Source organism: Carassius auratus, unplaced genomic scaffold (genome assembly GCF_003368295.1).
Source record: "Carassius auratus strain Wakin unplaced genomic scaffold, ASM336829v1 scaf_tig00005214, whole genome shotgun sequence".
Classification (NCBI taxonomy): Eukaryota; Metazoa; Chordata; class Actinopteri; order Cypriniformes; family Cyprinidae; genus Carassius; species Carassius auratus.
The window spans coordinates 1,607,979-1,633,291 of record NW_020523638.1 but is presented as its reverse complement, the minus strand read 5'-3'; the positions used below and the strand labels follow the sequence as shown (position 1 = coordinate 1,633,291).

Below are 25,313 nucleotides of genomic sequence, written 5' to 3'. Positions count from 1 at the left end.
CACCTCGTGTTCAAAAGAGGACATGGATACTATGGTAAGACAACAAATCAGAGGTCAGCTCAACAGACACACACTGTGCTGTATAGGGCTGTCAGTGAATTAAACAAATTATCAAATGATTGATATGAATATAAACCATCCAAATGAATACAGTTAAGATACATTGTTATTTTGACAGACAGTTGAATCATGCCAAACATGCTTTGCATTTTGAAGGGAAGTCAGGCTTCAGTTGCTCAGAAATAAGATGAGAATTCTTCACAGAAAAGAATGATGATAAGGGGACATTAATACATTTTATTATTACATTATTTTGTTTCTTTTAAAATTTTGTCCATTAATTTTCAGTGCATTTAGCTCCTTGTTTAATGAGAGAAGATAAAATATGATGCAGAGATGTCCTTTGACACTGTATAGCAGCCCTTAGTTGGCCGTCTCGTTACCATTTTTATTTGGTGCTTTTATTTCATACCAGTTTATCTTCAATATTATCTTGGTAGTTAATCTTTGTTGTTTAATTTAGCCACACAAAGACTGCAAATGGTTCATAATTTGGAAAAATAGCTCTTAATTATATTAATCAAATTATATTAGACATTTACTAGGCAAAATAATTGTCCTGCTAATATTCTGCCTATTTTGACATGTGTTTAGGATGTGAACTAGGTTGGAACTGTATGAATATTAACAGTGTTAAACATACTTAGAAGCATTAAAATGTTAACTTTAGAAAGCCCTAATTATTTGATTTGATTTTATTGTTATTGTAAACAAATTTTATTATTTATTTATTTATTTGTAGAGTTATGTCATACTCTATTGCGCATCATTAAGTGGTTCATTGTTAGCATTTCAAAGGCTTTTGCATTTCTAAGCTTCTTATCTTTTAGTTTTAATGAAAAGCCGCAGCTTTAAATGTGAAGCACACGGCACATTCAGAATCAGCTCAAAGTCCTGACTAAAGAGGGTGACAAGACCTGAGAGAAACACTTGAAGTACTCTGGAACATTAGCTGTGATTGCTATTCAAAACTCTCTAAAACATAATTGACTTTCTATTTTACTTGAACAAGAGTTACTTAATTTTTTTCTCATGCATATCCTGTCTTGTCTTTTCAAATCTGCCACAAAATGTTTGTGAATGTTTAAGAAATAATCCACCAATGAAAAAGAAAGTTGTCATTGTTAATCCATCCTTACTTGTTCCAAACCTGTATGCTGTTATTTTTCTATATTATTTTCTATAAAATAAAAGTTAGTGATCAACAAACAAACAAACATAAGTAGTGTTAACGACTCGAACGTTATATTCCAAGTCACGTCACTTGACATCAAACAGAAATTAACAAAGAGGAAGCTTTTCAGTGAACAGACCACTTCTGTCCGAGTAATTTCAATCATTTGACAACTAGTCAACCATCATGAACGATACCTAGAATGAATTACTTTTTAATGTGCTTCTGTTGTGCCTTTTTGTAGTTTCAGTAGCTTGACAGACATTTTTACTATCAGGGCTATTAATAGTTTTTTTTTGTTTGTTTGTTTGTTTGTTTTTGCGAGTTGCCAAGTCAGCATTTCTCATTTTCCTTTAGTTTAACTTGATGTATTAAAATATCAATGTGAAGTTTGGAATGTTCTATGTTACACAACTGGGCGAGTAAATGATAACTGTTAATTTTTGTCTAACTATCCCTTTAATAATTGTTTCCCATTTCCCTTTTCTCTTCACCATCATCTCTGTCATGTGTTTCACTCTCAGACTGTGATCACGTCACAGCCGTCTCCTCCTCACAGGCCCTGCAGTTGGATTTGGCTGCAATGAGCCTTCGCCGTGCTCAACAGGACGCCACATCCAGCGTTCAGAAACCAGGAAATACCAACTGAGAGAAGGAGAGAACAGAGAGAGAGGGGAAGTCACGGAGGAGACCGCGAGAGCCCTGACACTGTTGAGGGTGGCAGTCAGGACAGGGCATGAAGGTCGAGAGACGAAGGGAGGAGATGAAGGACACAGAGCTTGCCTAGAAATGCCAAACATAGTGTAGAAAACATGGAGGGAAGTGTTGAAAAGATGACGAGAAGGGAAGACAGGTCAAGATGGAGCAAGAGTGAGAAGAGGATGAGAGAAGTGGAGAGAAAGATTGAGAGCAAGAACACACAAACTATCAATAACCAGAGACTTTCTGAAGCCTAAACTGCAGTGGGAGGAAGATGAGGAGGAGGACGAGTGGGAAAGAGAGACAGAACAAGTGTGGACGAGAGAGAGAGAGAGAGAAAGGCTGAAAGACAAAGAATGGGAGAGGGAGGAGAGGAAAACGCTTGCTTCAGAGGGCGACAAAGAATTAGAAATAGAAAATGAGGCAAATAAAGAAGTGCTTGAGTGGAAACTGAACAAAAAAAAATGAACAAGGGATTCCAGATTAATTGAACGTAGAGCGAGAGTATGAAAACAAACAAGTTTCTGTAATCGTCTGCCTAACGTGGGCGTCTCTGACTGTGCTGCCTTCAGAAATTCAGTCCCACCCACTTCAGCCCTTATCTGGGCTCTCATTGGAGCAGCCAGTAGGGGACTCTGAATTCAGTCTAACCCCTTTTGCTTTCATAACATCTGCCCTATCCGACTATACTGAGTCTGAGTCAGGAACGTGTGTAGCCAGTATCTCTGGTCTCTCAGTGTATCTGAATGAGGGCTCACAATGGAACTCAAATAGTGACAATCTTTCATATTTGTGGCGTACATCTGAGTGAATTGGTTTGTTGAAAAGAAAGAAATGTAGGATGGGGACTTGGTAAAATATCTTGGTAGTTGATTGGATGGAGGCAGATCTGAATGTGAGCTTGCAGCTGATTGTAAGAAAGGGGCGGGGTTTAAGCAGATTGTACTGTGGGAGTCCAGCATATAACGCCAGTATCAACAGTAAATTTTGCTAATGTGACTGTGCCTTAAGAGTATACTTTTTTGACTTGGCCAGTATGCAATTTACGTAAATTTGCATTTATTTATTTAGCAAGCGCTTTTATTCAAGGTGACTTAAAAAAGGAGAAAACAACTTGTGCCGACAATATTCATAGTACTGTACACAATGCCAAGTTTAAAGTATGAAGTAGTTTGATGCACAACCATCCAGAACATGCTTAGAAACACATAAAACACCATTGCAACCATCCACAGCAATGTAGCATCATGGTGGTGAGTTTTGCACAGGCAAACACCACATACAGGACATATTTCTATTATATGTCCGTTCTCTGCTAAACAGCCTTCTAGGGATGATTGTGTAGCATCCTTGTGAATGAAGTGTGTACATTATGTAAACTTAAAGTGTCCAGGGGAGATATAGTTCCTCCTGAAACCGTTATATTAATGTTTTAATTTTATGCATTTGTTCATAAATGATTCCCATAGTGTGACCCTATTTTTCGATATCTCAGGGATCAGATATAAAAACTGTAAACTTTTTTTCTTTTTTGAGTACGCCTCTATTCACCCTCAGTGTGACCCTTACTGTTGCCTTGGTAACAGAAGACTCCTTCTGTCTGCTGACCTTGACCTCTGTGACCTCAGAAATCTCCATTAAGTTCAAAATTAAATGTCACATGATCCATATTTTTAAAGGTTTTCTTTTTGACATGTTAGTATGCCATTTAAATGGAATATAATATACTGACCCATGACACATTTCTCACAGTTATAAAAGTGTGATTAACATAAATACAAAGATGAACTGTCAATCCAACTTCTGCAAAGAGATAAAACAGTATATATGAATTTCAGATGAAGTATCTGTGATAAATTAAATGAGACTTCACTATGAAACATGAAGTGTAATTGATAGAAAGAACAGTTAAGCTTTATGAAATGATTCTCTTTACTCGTGGCAAGTTTGATCATCAACGAAAAAGGACTGAATGTTTGTACAGAAAATATAATATTGAGAGGAGTTGTGCCAACCTGCAAAACCTCTTTAGTTTCATGCACCCAGGGTCTTTATCTTTATTGATGAAAGCTTGCTACTAAATCTGAGAGAGAGGTTGACTGTATTATCCTCTTGTTAACTGTAGAAATACTGATGATATTTTATCATTTAACATAAGAACTGTGCCTACTGTTTACCTGTTGTTTTCCTTGATTTATTTATCAAGTTCTTAATCTGTCATCAAATCAAAAGACCACTGACAATTGTCCATTCTGTGTGTCATACTCTCTACCAGAACATACGCACATTTAAACTATGCATAAGATGTTGCCATTTTAATTGAGACAGCAGTTTAATCTGTGCAGCCCCAGCAGGTCTGGGATCAGTTGGTCTGCTGTTGGTGGCCCACACATCTTTAATCATCATGATATTCAGAGTGAGCCAATGCCATATAAGCTTTCACTAATGAGTCCCATGCCTCTATATTTATTACATGTTCAATCTGATGGGTCCATTTTAGAGTCTCACACTGTCTTTATGTCCATACTAATGTCTATGGTCATATGTACCAACTGTAAATAGATACAAATATAAATATATTAAAATTATAAGATTATGTTTCTATTATTATTATATTGTTATAATCCATTGTAACCCAGATGCAGGTAACAAAAGAGTTATAATAAAGATTAATATACTGTATCTACCTGAGATCAGTTGTGGCCTGGAGTGAATTTTTTTTTGCTTGCCTTGTGTGTGTGTGTCACACACCTGGACTCATTTAATGTGTTTTTGCCCGTGACCCAGTTTCCGTCTTTCCGTGTTTGGTTGATTAGTTCCCAGGTGTGTCCATTCTATTCCTCATGTGTTCCATGTCCCTGTCAATTTAATGATTCCATCCACCTGTGTTTCCCCAATTATCCTTTGTACTTAAGCCTTGTCCTTTCAGTTCTGTTTTGTCGGGTCTTCATTACCATTACCATTACCGTTTGCACTTGCTACTTACGTGTGTCTACCTCTGTGCTCCATGTTGGATATCCCCTGTGTTGGATATATTAAAAGCCTTATTCCGTTTATCCTCGACTCCGTATTCCTTCAGGCAGCGTAAAACCGTGACAGAAGACCCGACCTCAAAGGAGAAAGTAGAAAACTGCGTCTTTCCCTCCGTTTTGCTTTCGTTTTTTCTCAGTCTTTTTGTTTTGTTGTGTTTCTATGGATCCCCTCTATCGTCCCGAATTCCTCATCCTTCTGCTGAAGCAGGAAGGACGCTCTCTCGAGGACCACACCAGATGGTTTCTCTTATTAGCTAATGCCACCAGCTACCCGGACGGCGCGCTCTGCACCTTCTACAACACCAGCCTGAACTCCAAATGCAGAGCGTTGTCGTCCGAAGATGGTCCTCGAGAGAATTTCGCCGCATACGTGGAGTGGACTCTGGCGAGAAATGGCTCATCTCTCACCGTCTGCCCCATAGAGGACCTCGCCAGCCCCACTCCCGACCCAGAGACCAGCCAGCCACCATCTCGCTACACGGAGCCAGAGCCCACCGCAGCCGCAGAGCCCGAGCCATCCATTGACAGGGAACAGGATCTCGAGAGCGCGACTGACCAGGTGTGTGAGCCGGCAACACCGTGCATCGTGGGAGTCCTCGTGGAGATCGAGGGCGTGGAGGAAAGCCCTGCCCACACTCCTGCGACTGAGGGTGAGCTGTATACAGTCTCTGAAGGTCATATGGAGCAAGCTCTGAATCTTCTGTGTCTCCGCTGGTTCCGCCCAGCTCTGAATCTTCTGTGTCTCCGCTGGTTCCGCCCAGCTCTGAATTTTCTGTGTCTCCGCTGGTTCCGCCCAGCCCTGAATCTTCTGTGTCTCCGCTGGTTCCGCCCAGCTCTGAATTTTCTGTGTCTCCGCTGGTTCCGCCCAGCCCTGAATCTTCTGTGTCTCCGCTGGTTCCGCCCAGCTCTGAATCTTCTGTGTCTCCGCTGGTTCCGCCCAGCTCTGAATTTTCTGTGTCTCCGCTGGTTCCGCCCAGCCCTGACTCTTCTGTGTCTCCTGTATTCTCTCCCAGCCTCCCTCTCCCGCCTCCTCCCAAACCTGCTGGTCCCTCTACTCCTCTTTCGCTGGTTCCGTCCAGTCCTGATCCTCCTGTCCTTCCTCCCATCCTTCTCCTCTCTCCTCCTCCTAGACCAGCCAGTTCCTCGCCATCCCTGCTGGTGCCAGTCAGTCCCGCAGCTCACCCTCAGTCCGCGCCATCGGGGCGCGGTGGTTCGCCGCTGGACTGCCAGTCTCCAGCTCCGCCTTGGCGTGTTAAGGCCCTGTCTCCGCCTCCAGCCTCCGAGCCCTGGACTCCTCCTCGGTCCTTCGACCCAGCGGCTCCGCCTTGGCTCTTAGCTCCCTCGTCTCCACCGTGGCCTGTCATCCCACCTGCTCCGCCGGGCTCCCTCGTCCCTCCGGCTCCACCTTGGTCAGTCGTCGACCATCCGCCACCTCGGGACTCCTCTCCTCTGGTTCCACCTCGTCACTCCATCCCTCCGGCTCTGTCAGGCTCCTCCTTCCCTCCGGTTCCACCTCCATCCTCGGTCGCTCCGGCTCCACAGCGGTCTGCCAGGACCCCGCCTCCGCCTTGGTCGCCTGAGCCTTCTGCTCCACCTAGGCCCTCCGGAACCTCGTCGTCACCCTGGCTCTGCGGCTGTGCTGCTCCATCTTGGGCTCCTCACCCACCGGTGCAGTCTCCGCCTGTCGGCTCCCTGGTGTCGTCGACCCTTCCTTCACCATGGCTCCTCCCGCCGTCGACTCCACCTTGGATCTCCGTCCTGGCTGGTCTCTGGTGGACCATCTGGCTCTTCCTGCTCCTGTCTCCTCCCTGGCTCCTTCCTCCGTCGTCTCCTCCTTGGCTCCTCCTTCTGTGGTCCCTGTCTGCTGGCCCCCTCCTGGAAGTCCGTCCTCCACCGGAACCTCCTCCCAAGTTCCCACCTACGCCTCCCCCTGTTGTTTCTACGGTGCGAGGACGCACCTACCGGGAGGGGGGAGTACTGTCACACACCTGGACTCATTTAATGTGTTTTTGCCCGTGACCCAGTTTCCGTCTTTGGTTGATTAGTTCCCAGGTGTGTCCATTCTATTCCTCATGTGTTCCATGTCCCTGTCAATTTAATGATTCCATCCACCTGTGTTTCCCCAATTATCCTTTGTACTTAAGCCTTGTCCTTTCAGTTCTGTTTTGTCGGGTCTTCATTACCATTACCATTACCGTTTGCACTTGCTACTTACGTGTGTCTACCTCTGTGCTCCATGTTGGATATCCCCTGTGTTGGATATATTAAAAGCCTTATTCCGTTTATCCTCGACTCCGTATTCCTTCAGGCAGCGTAAAACCGTGACAGTGTGGTGGTGGTGGGGTGTTTGTGTGTGTGTGTGTGTGTGTGCGCGCAGTGCTACGTGCAGATGTAATTCCTATCCTGAGCAGTAGATGACAGCAAAGCAGTACTTTGTATCAAGAATATAGAAAAAACAGTATGGTTATAACTATTAATTTTACTTTAGTATTAGAGATTAAGTATTTGAGAACCAAAAACAACAACTACTAATAATATTACTGCTGATAATTGTAATAATTATTTTGTGTATTATTATTATATAATTTTAGAATAAATAATACATTTATATTATATTATTTTTAATGTCAGTTTTGTAATTAAATATTTTTTTCCCATTTAATACTGTATTAATACTATTTTAATTAATTATATCATACAACGCTACCATGATTATTACAGTTCTCATCATTTTTAACTAAATTTGCTTCATGATTAGATTCTAAATGGTCTGTGAAAGGTGAAATTAACTCATTTCTGCATGTTGTGGCATCACTTTTTACATAAAATGAAGGCAGCAAAAAATTAAGTTTTCCATTTTTGTGGTTTATAATATTTTACATTTTCCATAGTTACTACAATTGTTATTATTATTATTATTATTATTTGAGTTCTTGCTAAAAAAAAATCCAGTTTAAGATGGTATAGCTTTGTTTAAGAGCATGGGTTAGTTGATGTGGAGAAACTGTTTTTGGGAGATAGAGGCTAATGACCATCTCAGACCAGCCAGAAACTAGCTATTATGGTGTAAAAAATAAAAATACATAAATACATAAATAAACAATATCAGCTACCAGTATGTACTGGGTTTCCCAACAGGAAATTGATTTTGTTTAATTAAAAATAATATAAAATCAGTTTCCTAATATTAATTATTTGACAGTAACAGTTGTAAATATGGTATTTAACCAGAGATACTGTAACCATGGTAATTGTTGTAAGGCTACTGAAATCATTTCCATATGTAATAGGTTTGTGCTTCGTTTGTTGAAGTCTCTCTCTCTCTCTCGTGCTGTAAAGATCTTGCGTGGGCTGGCTGTGTGACGAGCGCAGGAAAGACTAGTTTAACGCTTCTCTCCTGCAGTTGCTGTCGGATCTGTCAGGAGAAGCACGCGCTCACGAACCTGAACGAGCGCGAGATCATCTCCAAAACCAGCAGCAGCACAGAGCAGCGCGAACTTTACAGCAGGTGTATCCTGGTCCAGCTCGAAGACTGACCTCTGGGAGAAGTCTGCTGAGAGAAGACACATGCCCTGAGTCTTAAACTCGACGAGGCTGAATTAAACAAACAAGACGAGCCAATCTTGATCTCGAGATTAACTGAAAGCTACCCATGAAAATGGGTTGAGGAAAAGAAACGCCGCTAAAGAGAGGTGTAAGTAGGATTTTTAACACATGGAGCCATGTATTCATTTCATTTTGAATATATATTTTACTGACACTATACTGAGCAAGTGTGTCACAGACTTTGAATGTTTCAGTCTCGAATTCCTCTTCTGCTGTCTGAATGAAGGCAGTTTACCGTATTGAGATGTTGGAAATTACATTTGTGGTCCAGTTGAACAGAAATTCACTTTTCTGTTAACGAAGAAAGCCCTTTCTTCACTTTATTTTGACAGCATGTTGTCTATCTCAAGCTGTACATATCTTGGATTTCAGGGATTAGATGTATATCAGACCTTCTCTCATGTTCCTCTGTGCTGTCTCAGTATGTGTGAGTTATGTGTAGCACAGCAGATCTCCAGATGACTGGATTCGATAATGAAACACTAGAGATGATCTATAGATGTTATTTCCTCTGACTGTAATATAGGCATTTATTTACATCACTTATGATTTCATGTCGTCATATGGACTCAGATTGATCTTTTTGTCTGGAAAAGCTATCAGCCGACACTCAGAACTGTCTTTTTTCTTCTTTATGTATCACCTTTTTTCACTAACTTGTTGAAGTACAATCTTTGCAGCTGAGAGGATGCAAATGATTGACCTTTGAACTCATTTGCTGAGAGCGGTGGTTACCGGCGTATTTTTTTACATTTGAAGTATTCATGGATGAACATTAAGACGCAGTCGACACAATTGGTGCTCTACATGTTCTTTGCTGGTGTTTTTCAATTGTTGAGACTCAAGTTGCAATATATAGGATAAAAGACTTTTCTATCAAATTTCAACCTTCAGGCTCTTTTGTTTTATCTCCCCCCCACTGACCTTATCAGGTGGGGGGGAGGGTAGGCCCAAATTATGGAGTCCAACCCAGACAGCCCAAACCGGGCTGTGGAGTATCTACTGGAGCTCAATAACATCATTGAGAACCAGGCCAAACTTCTAGAGACGCAGCGTAAACGCATCGAGGAGCTCCAAACACAGCTAGAACGGGTCAACCAGGAGAACCAGGACCTGCGGCAGGACCGGAGCCCGGGAACAGAGAACTCGAAGCAGAACCACAACTACATCCAGAGCTCTAAGCCCAGCCAGCCTTCATCTCTACCAAACCACAGTGCTGGAGGGGTCCATCAGAACAGCAGCAGTAATATACCCTCATCCACAGTGCCCGGTCCAGCTCGACGGACCCACACCAGACTGACCCGGGGCCTGTCATGTGGGTCCGCCCCTGTGGAGAAAGAGAGAGGCCGACTGGAGCGAAACGACAGCTCTGGGACCAACAACACCTCCACTCTACGGAAACAGTAAGTGTCTCGTTCTTTTAGTTGAACCTCATCATGGTGGATCCAGGTTATTGGATGTTTGGGCCTTTGGTGCTGTATTTGTGGTGTGAGGAGAGGCTTAGATTGAGGGCTGATGTGAATTACCAAGACTTGTCAACAAAAGACTGTGTGGCACAGTTGACAACTGAAGTCAGAGAGTCGCATTTAAGTTGATTTGAGAATTTCAGACCTTACTTGAAACTTGACTTGGATTCCAGAAATTTCAACCTTGACCTTTTTTCTAGGAGTATTATATGTGACTCTGGAACACAAAAACTTAGTCTTAAGTGGCGAGATACAACTATTTGAAAATCTGGAATCTGATGGTGCAAAAAAATCTATAGTTTATTATTTATTATTTATCAATAAAATATACCCCAGAGACTTAACACTGGTTTGTGATCCAGGGTCAAATATTATATCATATTGTTTCCTTAGTCAGTTGCCTGTTGATTTACTACAGGAGACCTTAGAGACATTTTTTATTAAACAAGCACTGAAAAAAAAACATTTAAAAATGTTTAGAAAAAGTTTTTGATGAAATTGTGACCTAATAAAAATAGAAAAAAATCATAATATTGAATTCCCCTTTGACAAGATTTATAGACCTATGATGAAACAGAAAAATCTTAATAAAAAATATATTAAGACTTAATCTGGGAAAACTTGACATTTGTGAATATGAGACTTGGATTGCATTCAAAATGCATGTCTTCTAGGCGTTTTTTTTGTGTGTGTGTGGGGGGGGGGTATTTTGGGTGTATGGATGCAGTTTGAATAGCACATTGTAAACCCCTTCAGAAAGAAGAGAGACCTACATTTTTGTGCGAAGGACGATGTATGTTATGTACTTGACAAAAGCCCAAACCACGTTAATGTTTTGCTGAAACACTTTTGGGTTCTCTGGAATTCAATTGAAATACCCACTCCTCTCATTTTGTTTGCTTATTTCTCTAGCTTTATGCTTCCTTGTTTTCCATCTCTAAATAAGCAAACACATGGAGTTTGTTGTTGGTGGGTGAAAGGTTAACTATTCTGCAGATGTTTTTTCTGCATCCTTGGGTGATCCAGACGTCAACAACAGCAGCAGCTACAGAGCGTCATACTCAGCGTGTTTCTTCCTCTCTCTGTCTCATTGAGCTCAACCCACTACCCAACTCGTATAATTATGTTTGCCCGCTCATCACCGGCAGCTGCACAACCCCTGTATTCTGTGCTCAAGTGTCTCGAGAGCTCTCAGATCTGTTCATCTTCTGCCTCGTTCATCCTTGCTTGTCTGAAATTATTTACTAGAACCATCCATCACTCTCCTTTCACAATGTTGAATCATTGTGTTCAGAAACAGGCTAAATAAAACCAGGCAGATTGGGGGAACACAGGTTTAGTGTTTCTCACAAGCATTCAGTGTGATGTTCAAAGTTCAGATTTGGCACTATAATACACATCTAATGCCATTTCTAAGCATTTCTATAGGGTTGCACTGAAAATAAACTTTTTTTCCAGCAAGAATTTTACAGCTCACTGTATACATCAAACTTTTGACATAGTTTGATAGATGTCATAAGATGAAATACCAGAATTGATTGACTCTGAAATATATTTTTTGTCATATTTGCTGATCTTTGTCTGATGGTTCAGCTTCTTGTATTGAAAATGAAATTTTGAACAGTTTGTGACAGTTTACAAAAACAATTCACTGATTAATTTGTTTCATAAACTCAAAATCATTCCCAGAAGTCCCTGTGAGGCTTTCAGCTTTTCTTTTTTATAGAAAAACACATTTAAAGTTGTACAATTTGTTTTTAATTACTGATGTTTTTGAAATTGCCTAGGAAATTTCAAAAATTAATTATATAAGATACAACAAGTATCACATTTGAATAAAATGTGAAATTTTTAAGAAGAGAGTCTAAAATGTCATTTTTTCTAATGTAATATGTGTTATTGAAGTAGTTATTACAACTTGGAAAAATATTTTTTACAGTTCAAAAGAAAATTTCACAAATCACACAACACCAGAAGTTAATGCTAATGCTTAATGGGCTGTAATAAATGTAATCAGTAGGCCTACTTATTATTTGGTGGATTTCTACACTACACTTTCATCCCATTTTGTGTGTTAATTTAAGATCAGTAAAGGCATACCTGTATTTATTCTTACTTTTTGAAATCCAAGAAGGATTTGTTAATCTGCAGTTGGGGAATTCATTTGTTTGGTATTACAGGCGAATGGTATTCAGCGACTCTCTCTCTCTCTCCCTGCGTCCTCTTCCTCCTCTTCACCTCCTCCCATGGGGCTGTTAGTCATTAGTAAGGAACACATATGAGTTATTTATGTGGGTGTGAGACTGTGCTGATTGGCTGAGCAGTTTGTTCCAGTACTACAGTGATCACAGCGGAGGCAGCAAATGAAACGCTTCCATATTTGTCTACATTTATTTGAGATCCTCTAATTAGCTCCTTCACTATGATTTTAATTATGCTTGTGCTCCATTGTTTACCACAATGACCTCAGATTTATGACCTCATTGGCACTTTTAAACCTGTTATAATGGCTGTGCTGGCTGAAGGTTTCCTACAATTTAAGATGCTATGGCACAATATTGTAAAACAAACAAACAAACAAAAAAACATATACAGATTAAGGTGTAATGTGCCTTTATCGATTTCAGTGTGTTTTCATCAACACATGTTTAGAAAGCACCACAGAGAGCAATTTAAGGGGTTGATTGGAAGCTTTTTTTGTTATTTAACTATAATTGATAATAGCGATGAAATGGCTTTAGTATTAATACGGTATTGTTAAAATGTGCTGGGAGATTACAAAAATTACTAAGACATAAATTGTTTCTCCAAGTTTTATATTTAAATCAATAAACAACAAATAAAATTACTTCTTGTTTGCATAAACATTAAAACAATAACATCACCAATCATAACCAGATTTTTAAAATGACAACATGACTGACAACAGTTTATCTAATAACATGTATGAATGAAATGTTCAAATAAAGCTTTGAAAAAGTTTCATACAATGGTAAACCTCACATTTCAGCCTTTAAATAAAAAAAGGTTAAGTTTTAAATATAACATGATGATTGATTAATAAATTATTATATGTATTTTATCCACTTGTTTTTCATCAACTGGTCAAAATGTACAGCAGGGCATGCCAATTCAGCAAACAGCAGAATTAGAGCTGATTCCTGTAAACTCAGTGGACAAAGCCATAAATACTAATAAAAATACTTCTTTATTAAATAGCATTAAATGTAGCATACAGTTTTATTGACGATAGAAATATAAAACGATAGTACTAACTATGGGGAATTTCATCATGATTTATCATCCTGTAGTTGTTTCATCCCTTAACTATTATGTATATCATTCATATCTCCCTCTTACTGTGGAGCATAACGGGAGAAATTTTGAAGAATTGTACTGGTCACTCTTTTTTTACATACAACTATAATGAACTAAAGCATTTGAGTTTGCAAAGGCTGCAAAAGCAAAAAATAAAATAAAAATAAATAAAATAAAATAAAATAAACAAAAGTGGTCCATTTGATTTGGGCATTATTTTTCAAGTCTTCTAAAGATAGATTTTTGTGACAAACAGAATGACATTTCAGTAATTTATTCAAATAATCATCAGTGCTGTTAACTCCTGGCAACCTGTTCCTGAAATATGGTGCACACGTCATATCAAGATCTACTTTTATGACACTTTTATGCTTTTTTTGGAGCTTAAAAGCCTCAGTTTTTGGTCCCTTCCATTATAAAAAGAAACAGTTTTCCTGAGAAGAAGGTTATACAGGTATGAAATAATATTCCCTTTTGTGTGAACTGTCTCTTTAAAGCATTCATTCAATTTTTAAGAGCCATTTCTGCCATTAAGGAGTCTTCATTTTCTGTCCTAAAGCATGAAGCCTGTTATTCCTGACATCATTCTGCTCTCTGAATCTTGTCTCATCCCCTTTTTACACTCATCTCTCACAATCCCAGCATCCTCTTTTCACTGCTTTAGGTCAGAGGTCATTCTTTATTCATATATTCTCTCCGCTTTCCCCCATTTCCTTGCTCTTTTCTCCCACTCTAGTTCTTTTGATTTGGTCTATCCATTTATGAATTAGGAGCTTTTTTTAAACACTCTCTCCTCATGTTTTTAGATGTCTCTCTCTCTTCATGTGTGCTGCCCTCTCCACCCTCTCTGTGGCCAACAGATGGAGAATCAGTGTGTGTGTTCCACCGTTTCTCTTTTAGACTCAAACATGCTGAGAGAAGGTCTTTCTCTCTCACTCTCCGCACTCCTCCATTTTAGCGCACTCATCTCCATGTAGTCTAACAGTAAATGCTGTATTTGATAATCTCTCCGTCGTTCCATTGTCGTCTGTCTCTCTGTATGTGTCTGTTGATTATATGGCATTAGGTCAGGGTTTTCCAGCAGGTATTAATTATTGACCCATGTTGTGTTTCTGATGGCTCAGACTGTGTGCCAGCCGTCTGCAGCTCTACTACAGCTGACCTCTGCTCTTTGTGTCCTTTGGAATAGCCTTGAGCATTTGCAGTTAGATCACGTGAAAATACATTTTGTTTTCATTATTATTTATCAACCAGAATTTTCCAGAAAGTCTAGAAAGTTTTGCACCGAAGAGTTAACTTTTTAATCTGCATTGGTTCCAAAGTAATTTTCCTGTTCACTTTTCATATAGGGATTAAAAACATCTTTTTTAAAGAGTTATAAGACATGAACCAAACCAAGCTGCTATGAGGTGAATCATAACATTTCAAACATTGATTTGAAGGAAAAATGTATTTGAAAAACATTCAAAAATAAAAAGGTATAAGACTGTGTTCTTTACCACTTTAATGAAGGAGAGAACTACAAGGACAATCAGAAGGCAATGGATAAATACAAAACTATTGTTTTAAAGATGCTATGTTTATAGAAACAATATATTTAGCATTTATTGTAAAATTTGCATGTTCTGTATGAACAAACATTTAATGAGTTTGAAAGCATAGAACGATTCTGTTAAATATGATTGTTTGCATTACTTTGACCTTCACCTGGACAAACAAGTGTAAAACCAAACCTGACACGTATTTAAAATTCCAAAATATGGTAAATATAATTAATGTAATTAAGATCAAGTAAACTACTCGGTTCTTATAAGTCATAGTTTTATTTGATTACATTTACATTCATGCATTTTGCAGATGCTTTCACTATACAGGAAAAGTAAATTTTTGCTTGTTTTTGTGTTCCAGTAAGATTTACTTATTTATTTTATTTATTTATTTTTTTGTCATTTTAAACATTTCTAGTTGCTTTGCATGTTTATGTGGAGAGTTGGACCTGTTGGTGCAAAGCCAGACATTTTATAAATAATGGAAATGATCCCTTAATCATTGGCTGCACTTCAAATGTCAGCATAAAACAAGGTCAGGGTCATGTTGAAGTTGTTTGAACTTTAAGAGCCATGTTACAATCCATTTTAAAGCATGCAGTATGGCACTCTGGGTAATGCTTCCCTGTACGTAGTGTTGTTCAGTGCGCTGGGAAATGTTGACATGACACAAATTTGCTATTGAACACAGAATGACAGCTTCTAGTTGCAGCGAATCTAGTTAACGTTAATTTTTTTTTTTACATCATAATTTAGTTATTTAATTCATTTGTGTTTTATATATATATATATATATATATATATAGCACCCAGGTCGCATGATCACACGTTAAATTGATTCTCTACAGAGAGAGCATATTCACATAATTATGTTCACGGTACTTCAGGTGTATAAATAGCTGATTATCTCACGTTTACTGCCAGTTCTTAATGCCAAGTTCCTATTCAGTGTAACCTCCTAAAGTCTGTTCATTATTCAGCAACAAACCACCTTGATGAACTACGCTGTGAATTACTCCGGTTTGCAGAGCTAAGCCAATCATAACAAATTATATATATAAAAAGTTATACTTTATTTTAATGTATCCTTATTAGAGTGTAATTATGCATTTGGGTTCTAAGTAATATTAATTAACAACATATACGTATTATTGGGCTTGGGTTAAGGTTAGAATTAGGGTTTGATTTAGGGTTGGTTGCACATGAAATTTGTAACAATAACACTATCAAATAAAGTGTTACCACTTCAAGTGATACTAAATTTGCATAAGTCAAATCAGCTACACTGTAAAAAATAAGTGTAATTTTAACTGTAAAATTTTGTAAAAACGCTACGGAAAAAAACTGATAATAGGTTAACAGTAAGTTCCCGTACTATATACAGGGAAAAACTGTAAAAGATCTAACAAAGCATGTAATGTAAATTTACAGTAAAATTCTGTTAATTATACAGCTTTTAGAAGTAAAAAAAGAACAAATCAATGTATAATTTACAGTCTAAAACTGTAAACTGATATTCCCAGAATTCCCTGCGTGACACTCCACGTTTGAAAGTATTTTGTTTAAATAATCATGTTTTTAAATAGTTCTTGTTATCAGTTATGTACATTTGAGCTTTATGTTACATCTTCTGTTGCTTAATGAAAGTTTTTTGCATTATTTAAGTATCACGTGTGTTACCATGATGGTGTTTTGTGTTTCCATAAATGTGCACCTTCTATATGTTAATATATACTTCTGCTTGTGGTGAAGCTACTTGTGATGAGCTTTGATACTTCATGTGGCTTTCTCTTATACAGTACCATCTTTATTATTATGGTGGTTGTCAGTATTTTCAAGGTACAAAACAGATTTAATTTTGTGTGTTGTAGAATTTACTGGTTTATATTCACATTTTCTTGTTTGTAAATTACAGCTTTATATTGTAAAATTAACAGTTTTTGACGTAAATGTGTTTACAGTTTTCTGTATTTTTACAAAATTATTCTGGCAACCACAGCTGCCAAAAAGTTTTTGTAAAAACAACAAGAAATTTTTTACAGTGTAGTTTATTTCTGAGGATCAGATAGTGGAAACATGGACAACAATATTTTTTAGCCATAAAGAATTCATTACTAAGTGTATTTTGTGAATATCCCAGAATGCCCTATATTTAGTCTCAGGCAGGGTTTCACCACAGGTAACTCATCACAGCTGGTGTGGATATTTAGTTTTACTCTGCATTTAAGCTCACATTATTTCATTTACCACATGAACACTAGCTTTAACGATTATCGCTTTTTTTTTTTTTTTACTTGCACATGTGCTATTAATGGCAACCAATTTTCCACAGTCACATTTGTACTATGTAATTCAGCTTGAATCTGCATGTGGGAAGTTATGATGTGTCCATGGATTTATCTTGTGTCTTGTCACTGTGTCTTTTTACCATTTTTAACAACTGTTTTCTTCAGTTTCATTTTAAATGGTTCTACACTGTCTCAAATGAATTTTCAGAACAAATATTTCATGTTTCATGCATGAATGATAATTATTTATTCAATAATTAGAAAAATGCTGTTTAAAATATCATGTCACACAGGATGTGGCAACTTCTCAAAAGTATGTGAAGTCATTGTGCAGTAAATGGAAAGAATGAGAGAAGGAAGAAAAAGTGTGTTTAACTCACCTGTACATCAGGGATCCTGTCAGGAAATCTGACACACGCAGTATGAGAGTGTTTAATTAGTGTGACCTAAGTGTAATTACAATGAGCCAAGGCTGTTAATTACCGCTGTGATCTTTATTTATGTAACTCTTCTGTGAATGATATGAAATTTAGCTAAACATTCATTTATATTGACTTATCAAGGATGGGCAAACAAGACTTTTGTTTTATCTATCAAGCTGTTAACCTGAAAGATTTATATTTTTGCATTTCGGAAATAACTTATGAATACAACAAAATAAGCAGTTTACCCTAAGGAGGTAGAGGCATGAGAAGTGTTCAAAATATGGTCCCTACTTCGATGCATTTATGTCTCCTTTATTGTCCACCAGGCAAAAATCTATTATAAATGTTATAACACACATTGCAAGTGACACAACATTAATGATGTAATACGAACAGTGTCATGCACGTTTAATATTTAAGGTTAATGAGTTTTACAGGTGCGAATTAAGTAACAATAGAAACATGCCCTCATAATCAGTGCTGAAGGCATTGCTTTATTGTTATTTTCCAACTCTTAGTGAAATGAAATAAGCCTAATTACCCAACACTGTTTTCATTTCATACATTTGCATAGTTATGGTTTATATTCATTTTTGCATTACTGTTTCCTAAGGGTGCGCTCACAGCAGGTCAGTTATGCAAGATCTTAGCATGGAGCTAACAATCACCAGCAGAAACAATACACCAAGGAAGACAAGTTGACAGGATGTACTTTTTAGCCTTGAGTCTATGTCTTGGAATTTGCTATTTTTATGATAGTTTCCTCCTCCCTGTCTCTGTCCCTCTTACACATATACACAAACACACATTGGATATGCGTGGGCAGTTTAATCATTAAAATTATGTATTATCCGACAGGAAAAGGCTTTTTGTTATTACAGCATCAAAGAATAGCTTTGTCTTTTTTCCTCTTCCATCTCTTTCCATGTGTGTGCTGAAGTGATGACTGAGTAGAAAATGAAATCACGTTTTTTTTGTTTTACCCCACTGTCCTTCTTCCTTTATCTCTCCTCCATCTATGCCTTTTCTTTTTCTCTCTACACTCACATAGTTTAGCTACAATGCACATTGATCATTACATTAAGTAAATATCCTTACTATCTTTCTGGGCCGTAAAACATTTGTTGTGTTGGTGTCTATGCAGGGTCAGAGAGCTCTCAGATTTCATCAGAATATCTTAATTTCTGTTCTGAAGGTCTTACAGGTTTGGAATGACTTGAGGGCGGGTGAATATTATTATAATTATTATATTATATTCCCTATAATGGCTTTGGTTCCTCCTTCAGTGTATGAGTATATGGTATTTTTATCTGTTTTCACATCTCTTCTCATTAAGCCATACAGTTTGAGGGTTCATTCATGTCAGTAGTGCAAACAGTGTGAGATGAGTGTGTTCAGAGCTACTGGATGGGTTTAGTTTGACTCTGAGGGACACAATACAAAGATAAAGACAGCTCTCGCTTAGTCATCGTTCAGTAGGGGTTTGTTGGTAAGGTGTTGGTATGTGTGTGTGTGTGTGTGTGTGCGCCATACATGAGAAAAGTTCAAACTAAGTTTATTCGGTGTAAGTAGCATTAGAGTTAACAAGCATTTTAGAGCAGCTTTAATGTTGCAGTGAGGCAGCTCTTGGTTGTTATGTCTAGATTCTGTGAAAAACTATTGGTAATAATACACTTGCTTTAATAGGAAACACTTTAAGACACAAGTACTTTTTGTTCTAGTCCCCTGCTGTGAGAGGCAGAAATAAAGTCCGTTCATTATGTTGTACTGCAGTATACCTGGCTGTCAAGTATTCAACCTTTCAACATCGTTCAAAATGTTTTTGTCTTAAATGTCAGGTCATTGTGCAGAACTAACACTAAAGTTTTTTTTTTTTTTGACAGTACTGTATATTTGTTATTTGATTGTATATTGCAGCAGTCATTTGCATAATTTGTCTTTTCTTTCAACTTATATTATAAACCATAAACAGCTGTTTTAAGGTAATTAACTAAAATAATTACAATATAAAATATGTCAAATGCACATCTATTTTTGTAGTAAACTCCTAATAAAGTTTTTTTACAAAGTGATTATATCATGGCAAACAGGATCAAGATGTAGCAGCCAGGCAGTCAGTTTATTATATTTTGAACTGTTTCCCACACAAAAGCTGTTTATTCAGCTTCATTGACATCCTTTCAAACAGTTCTCATGGTTGATCGTTCCAAGATGGCAGATGACAGGTGTGTTTATTCAGGGTTGGAACTCATCTCCACAGGACAGTTTACTTCAGGACCTTGGGTAGCCCAAACCTAGGACCTAAACAATGAAACACAATGAACAGATAGTACTTCTGTGTAAAACTAGAAACTATTTCTAATCATAGATGGGTCAAAGAGTGCATTAAACAGGACCTCACTTTTGTCTTCTGTTTATTTACTTATTTCTTTATTTTCTTGAGATGGCGTCCCTGGAGAGTGACTGTGTGGGTCAGGTTTTTGTTGGCTGTGATGATGTAATCTTGTGCTTTAAGCAATGCAATCGTGCCAGGCCTGTGTGGCTCCTTTTACCTCATGGCAAATAAACAAGAGCATTTACCATGGGCTGAACCAATGGAGAGAGTGAGGGCGAACTGGACTGTCACATTATAGTTTGTCCCGTACTGACTCATGGCTGAGTGTAGGGTTGGGCGGTATCTACCAAACTGGCATCAGAAGAGACGATGTGAAACATTTGCTCAACATTGTGATGTCTGTCATCCTTCGGTGCTGGATGATGACATCGTCTATCGACCCAACTAGAGCTGAGAGGCTGGTAACGAGAGAGATGGAGGAAGAATATTAGTCGTGGTACTCTCCCTCCTGTTTATTTGAGTGCACTCTCGCCTTGCATATTATATAAGCCTTGCATTTATTTATTCATTTATTTCTCTATTTTTTGTAAACTGCTTTTTCTTCACACAAACTTGCACACACAGCCTTCAGAGATGTCACATACTGTTTTGCATATGTTTTGCACATACTGTATCCATTTATCTGTTTGGGTGTGTGTGATGCATTCTGTGTGTTTTGTGTGCTGTTTACTAATATACAGCAGGGGTATTCCTTTAAATGTACAAGGGGTCTTTAAACATCTTATTCTATGGATACTTGTTTATTATATTTGACAGATTATTTAAGAAGTGAGATCGAATTGGGTAAACTTTGTGGATTGTTAGACCTCCAGAAAGCATTTGATTCCGTTGACCATAAAATCTTGCTAATTAAACTAAAAGCTCTAGGTTTTAACAGTACGGCATGTGAATGGATTCGATCATACTTGACTTAGAGGTATCAAAGAGTTGATATTAACAGCACTCTGTCTGAAGCTAGAGAAATAATGTGTGGGGTGCCTCAGGGTAGTGTCCTGGGCCCATTGTTGTTGCTCTTGTATATAAATGATATGAAATCTGTTTGCAATTGTTATCTGTTTCTCTATGCGGATGATTCAGCCTTGGTGTTCTCCCATAAGGACAAAGAAGTTATTGACAACCATTTAAGTGAGGAGTTAAAGAACATAAGTGAATGGCTGATCGAGAACAAATTGTCTTTGCATCTGGGGAAAACCGAATCTATTTTATTTGGTTCAAAAATAAGGTTGAGTTGGACTCCTGAGCTCAAAATTTCTGTGGGTGGCACCCAGATTGAAACTAAAAATTGTGTAAAATATTTAGGCTGTTATTTGGATAGTTCTGTGAGTGGAGAAAGAATGGGTCAAAGGGTAATTATAAAAGTGAACCAAAGAATTAAATTCCTGGCATGTAAGGCTCAGTTTCTAAATACAGAAACTTAAAAAATGTTAGCAAATGCTTTAATTCAGCCACACTTCGATTATGCCTGTATTACATGGTACAGCAGCACCCCAAAGAGGATAAAAGTTCAACTCCAAACGGCACAGAATAAATTAGACAGGTTGATTTTAAACCTCAACAATAGGAACCATGTCGGCTCTCCCGAACGTAAGAAAATTGAAATGGTTGACAGTTGAAAACAGGGTGAGACAGTTGAAACTGAGATTGACACGAAAGATTTTGTATAGGAATGAGCCAAAGTATTTTAAAGATTATTTTAAGCTTGTTAGGAACTCTCATAGATATTCAACTAGAGGTAGTGCCACAGACATAGTTCCTTGTAGATTTAAGAGCTGTTCGGGGCAAAACACCTTCTTGTACACTGCAGCAATGGAATGGAACAAACTCCCAGTTGAGATTAAGTTAAGCCAGCCAGATCATTGTTTTAATAGAGCATGTGGTGAATAATTGCTAAATGCTAATTAGATTAAATTTTTTATGTGATCTTAAGGAATATTTATTATTGAAGTGTATGTATTTGTTTATTTTATTTTTCGGATGTGATTGAATGTACAAGGTACCTTAGTCATCTGTAGCTTGCCTGACCATCTTTATCAGACTACAACGAGGACCACAATGGAAATAAGTTTTTAACTTTTTTGTGTTATCCTTGACAGTTCTGATTAATGTATAATGTCACTGCGATGACTTCATGTTATGCATTTATTTTTTACTGTCTAATAAATCAAAAAAAAAAAAAAAAGGTAACCCATACTCAGAATTCATGTTCTGCATTTTACCCACCCAAAGTGCACACACACAGCAGTGAACACACACACACACACACACACCCGGAGCAGTGGGCAGCCATTTATGATGCAGCACCCAGGGAGCAGTTGGGGGTTCAGTGCCTTGCTCAAAGGCACTTATGTTATGGTATTAGCAGCCCGAGACTCGAACTCACAACCTTGGGGTTAGGAGTCAAACTCGCTAACCACTAGGCCACGACTTCCCCCTATAAAAAATAACTTATACGGTTTAAAGAGTTAGTGTGTAATGTTAGTAACTGATAGTAGCCATAATATTCTGTAAAGTAAGAAATAATGAATAGTCAAATTCACATTTACGTGTTAAATACTTTTCCAGTATAGAAAATCCATTCAAAATTATTTGTATAACACTTGTTTTACAGAATAAACCTTTTCAAACTTTGTGAAAGAGAAGCATACTTTCTTGTACTGAATTTGCACTTGTAGATTAATTTAAAATTGTTAAATATATAAAATGAAAACTGTACTTGTACTAACTGTAGAAAATATAAGGCCACTTAATTGCATTAAAGAGAGATCCATTAACATGTTATAAACATTTATGTGTTGACTAACAAAAATATTACTTTACACAAGTAAATTGCAGCTTCATTTTTACAAACGTGTAATTACATATATATTTACATACATGAAATACTGTACAACTGTCAACCAATATGGCATGAATGTATGTTTTAGTTTAGCATAAATGCTTGTCATAACAATCAGCAGTACCACATTTCGAAGACAATAGAAGTTATGAAATTTCGAATAAAGACGTGCGTAAGTCTTAAGTAGGTAAAAAAAAGTTATCTGAAATTCATGCAGTTGCATTTATTTGCATATAAAATTAAAGTTCAAGACATTTTCATTTTAAGGGGTAATATGATGTGATTTCAAGTTTTCCTTTCTCTTTGGAGTGTTTCTAGCTGTTTGTGAAAATATAAGATCCCTAAAGGCACAAAGACTAAACTCTCAAACCCAAAGAGATATTCTTTATACAAGTTAAGAATTGTACACGGCCTCCTAAAACATCTCGTTCTAACACGCCTCCACATCTCTACATCACAATGTGGGAAGATTTGCATAACTCCGCCCAAATGTTTAAGCTAACAAAAAAGGCGTAACTTTGATTCTCACTTTAGTATTGTTGTTACCACCGCCATGTTGTAGAGATGATGTGTGTTTCACTGTGAAAGTGAAACTACTTTGTTTGGCCTTCAAAAGAGGACACAACCAGAAATCAGTAGTTAGGTTGTATTTACAAATAGAACCAAAATATTCAGATGTTTCATTTTATGAAGGACGAGGACAGTTTCCTGGAAGAGTAGCCTACAATGATGGTGTTCTGACAAATATTGCTGACTCACAACCTGTAAACAGGTTTTTTTTATTTAAAGAATTTGCCACTGATGATTCAAACGCAAGTTTTGAGCAGTGTAGAGTAGAGCTTATTGTTTGTCATTTCTCAGGCATAGTTTAATGTGTACGCGATTCGTAAAAGGACAGTCAGTGTAAGTTATTATAATAAGTAATTATGTCCCCACTGGATGCAACAAATGCCTTGTTTGTAATGTGTTTTATTGTTTTTTTCTCGTCGCACTGGGACACTAGGCATCACAGTATGTTAAGGGGCGTAACATTTCTGTCACATGCTTGAGGAATTCAGCCAATCACAATGCACTGGCCAATCACAGCACAGAGCACACCTCGCTTCTCTGGCTGATGATGAGCTTTGTAAATATTGACACGTTTCAGAAAGATAGTGCATAGAGGAGAAACAATAATCATATGGAAAATAATGTGTTTTTTAACCTTAGCATGCAGTTAAGTGTGTGGAAACATTGTATTCAGTTCACAAACTTCACATTTAAGCATTGTATATTACCTTAATGTACATTATTTCCATTATAAGTAGTTTTTTTTTAAGTATGATAAAGTATTCTTCTTTTTATCCTATGGGAAAGCATGCTTAAAGAGAATTCAAAGTACTAACATAATAGTCCCCTTAAACAGAAAAAGTTATTTGAAACCATTTTAACAGAGAGAAAAAACTACATTACTTGATTATTATAATTAGTGTTTCATAATTAATAATGAGTGGTCACAATTTAGCTGTTTGGACAAAGTAGCTGACTCTAAAAGCTTTACACTGTACTGCTGTGCAAGAGAATCAACAAGAAGCTGTTGATCAACTGTTGCTCAAACTGACTATTTAATTCATATGAATGTATTGTGAAAAGTATCTTTCCATGAGGCTTTATGTTGTTTTAGATGCATCACTTCTTCATCTGGAGAAAAACCTGCTGTTGACAATTATAAGCATGTATGATATGTGATTCAGTGATTCACCGTCAGGAAGAAAACACTCTCTTTCATCTGGAACCAATATGTACAGACTCACAAGCACTTCATATTTTTTATGTTAACTACGCTGCATTTTTGTTTGTTTTATTGTTTAATTTGTAATCATGTGTATCTTAGAAAGTTTAAAAATCAATTGTATTTTCTGTATAACCACTGAGCCATGTCAGAACATCAGAGTTCACAAGTCAACCAGAGTCTGTGTGTCCAGAAGCGCTTGTGTCTGTTTTCTCATGCACACGGTTGCTCTCAAAACAAAGCAGTTTTCAATTTCGACTATTCTAATTCCATAAAAGCCTTTTTTTTCACACATGAAAAGCAGATCGTTGTATGAATAATATCGTTGCTGTGGAAACTGAAGATTCCCGCAGGCTGTTCATAGGGTTCGAGCCACCCTTCCGCCCCCTGCCTCCTACCCACAGACGCTTCTCAGAGCGAGTGTGTGTGTGTGTGTGTGTGTGTGAGAGCATCCTCTTCACCTTGCTCAGAGATGGATTACTCATTCACATCTTTTAAACAGTTTTTTGTGTAAGTGATGACAACTTTGCTTTACAAAATGACTTGTAAAATAAGTAGTGCTCCAAATCCAGATGTTCCTGTATACCAAAAAAACATGCTCCACTTTGAAGTGCTGTCAACCAACGACTAAAACATTTTTTGAAAGTTCTCTGAGGAATATTAAACCTGTGTAATCCTCATATTCATCTAAAAACA

General features: G+C 37.6%; 1 protein-coding gene across 5 annotated transcripts in view; it reads left to right on the top strand.

The window, feature by feature from the left end:
- The first annotated feature begins 8,321 nt into the window (after nt 1–8,321).
- The window catches only part of LOC113070736 (IQ motif and SEC7 domain-containing protein 2-like), a 64,401-nt gene continuing 47,409 nt past the window's right edge, over nt 8,322–25,313 (top strand). For 3 of the 5 annotated variants that reach the window (XM_026244153.1, XM_026244155.1, XM_026244154.1), the window contains exon 1: nt 8,322–9,974. In XM_026244153.1, coding sequence (XP_026099938.1) covers nt 9,529–9,974 — 446 coding nt within the window. In that variant the 5' untranslated portion in view covers nt 8,322–9,528. The remainder of the gene's footprint in view (nt 9,975–25,313) is intronic. The other 2 variants (XM_026244157.1, XM_026244158.1) reach the window with 1 other exon arrangement.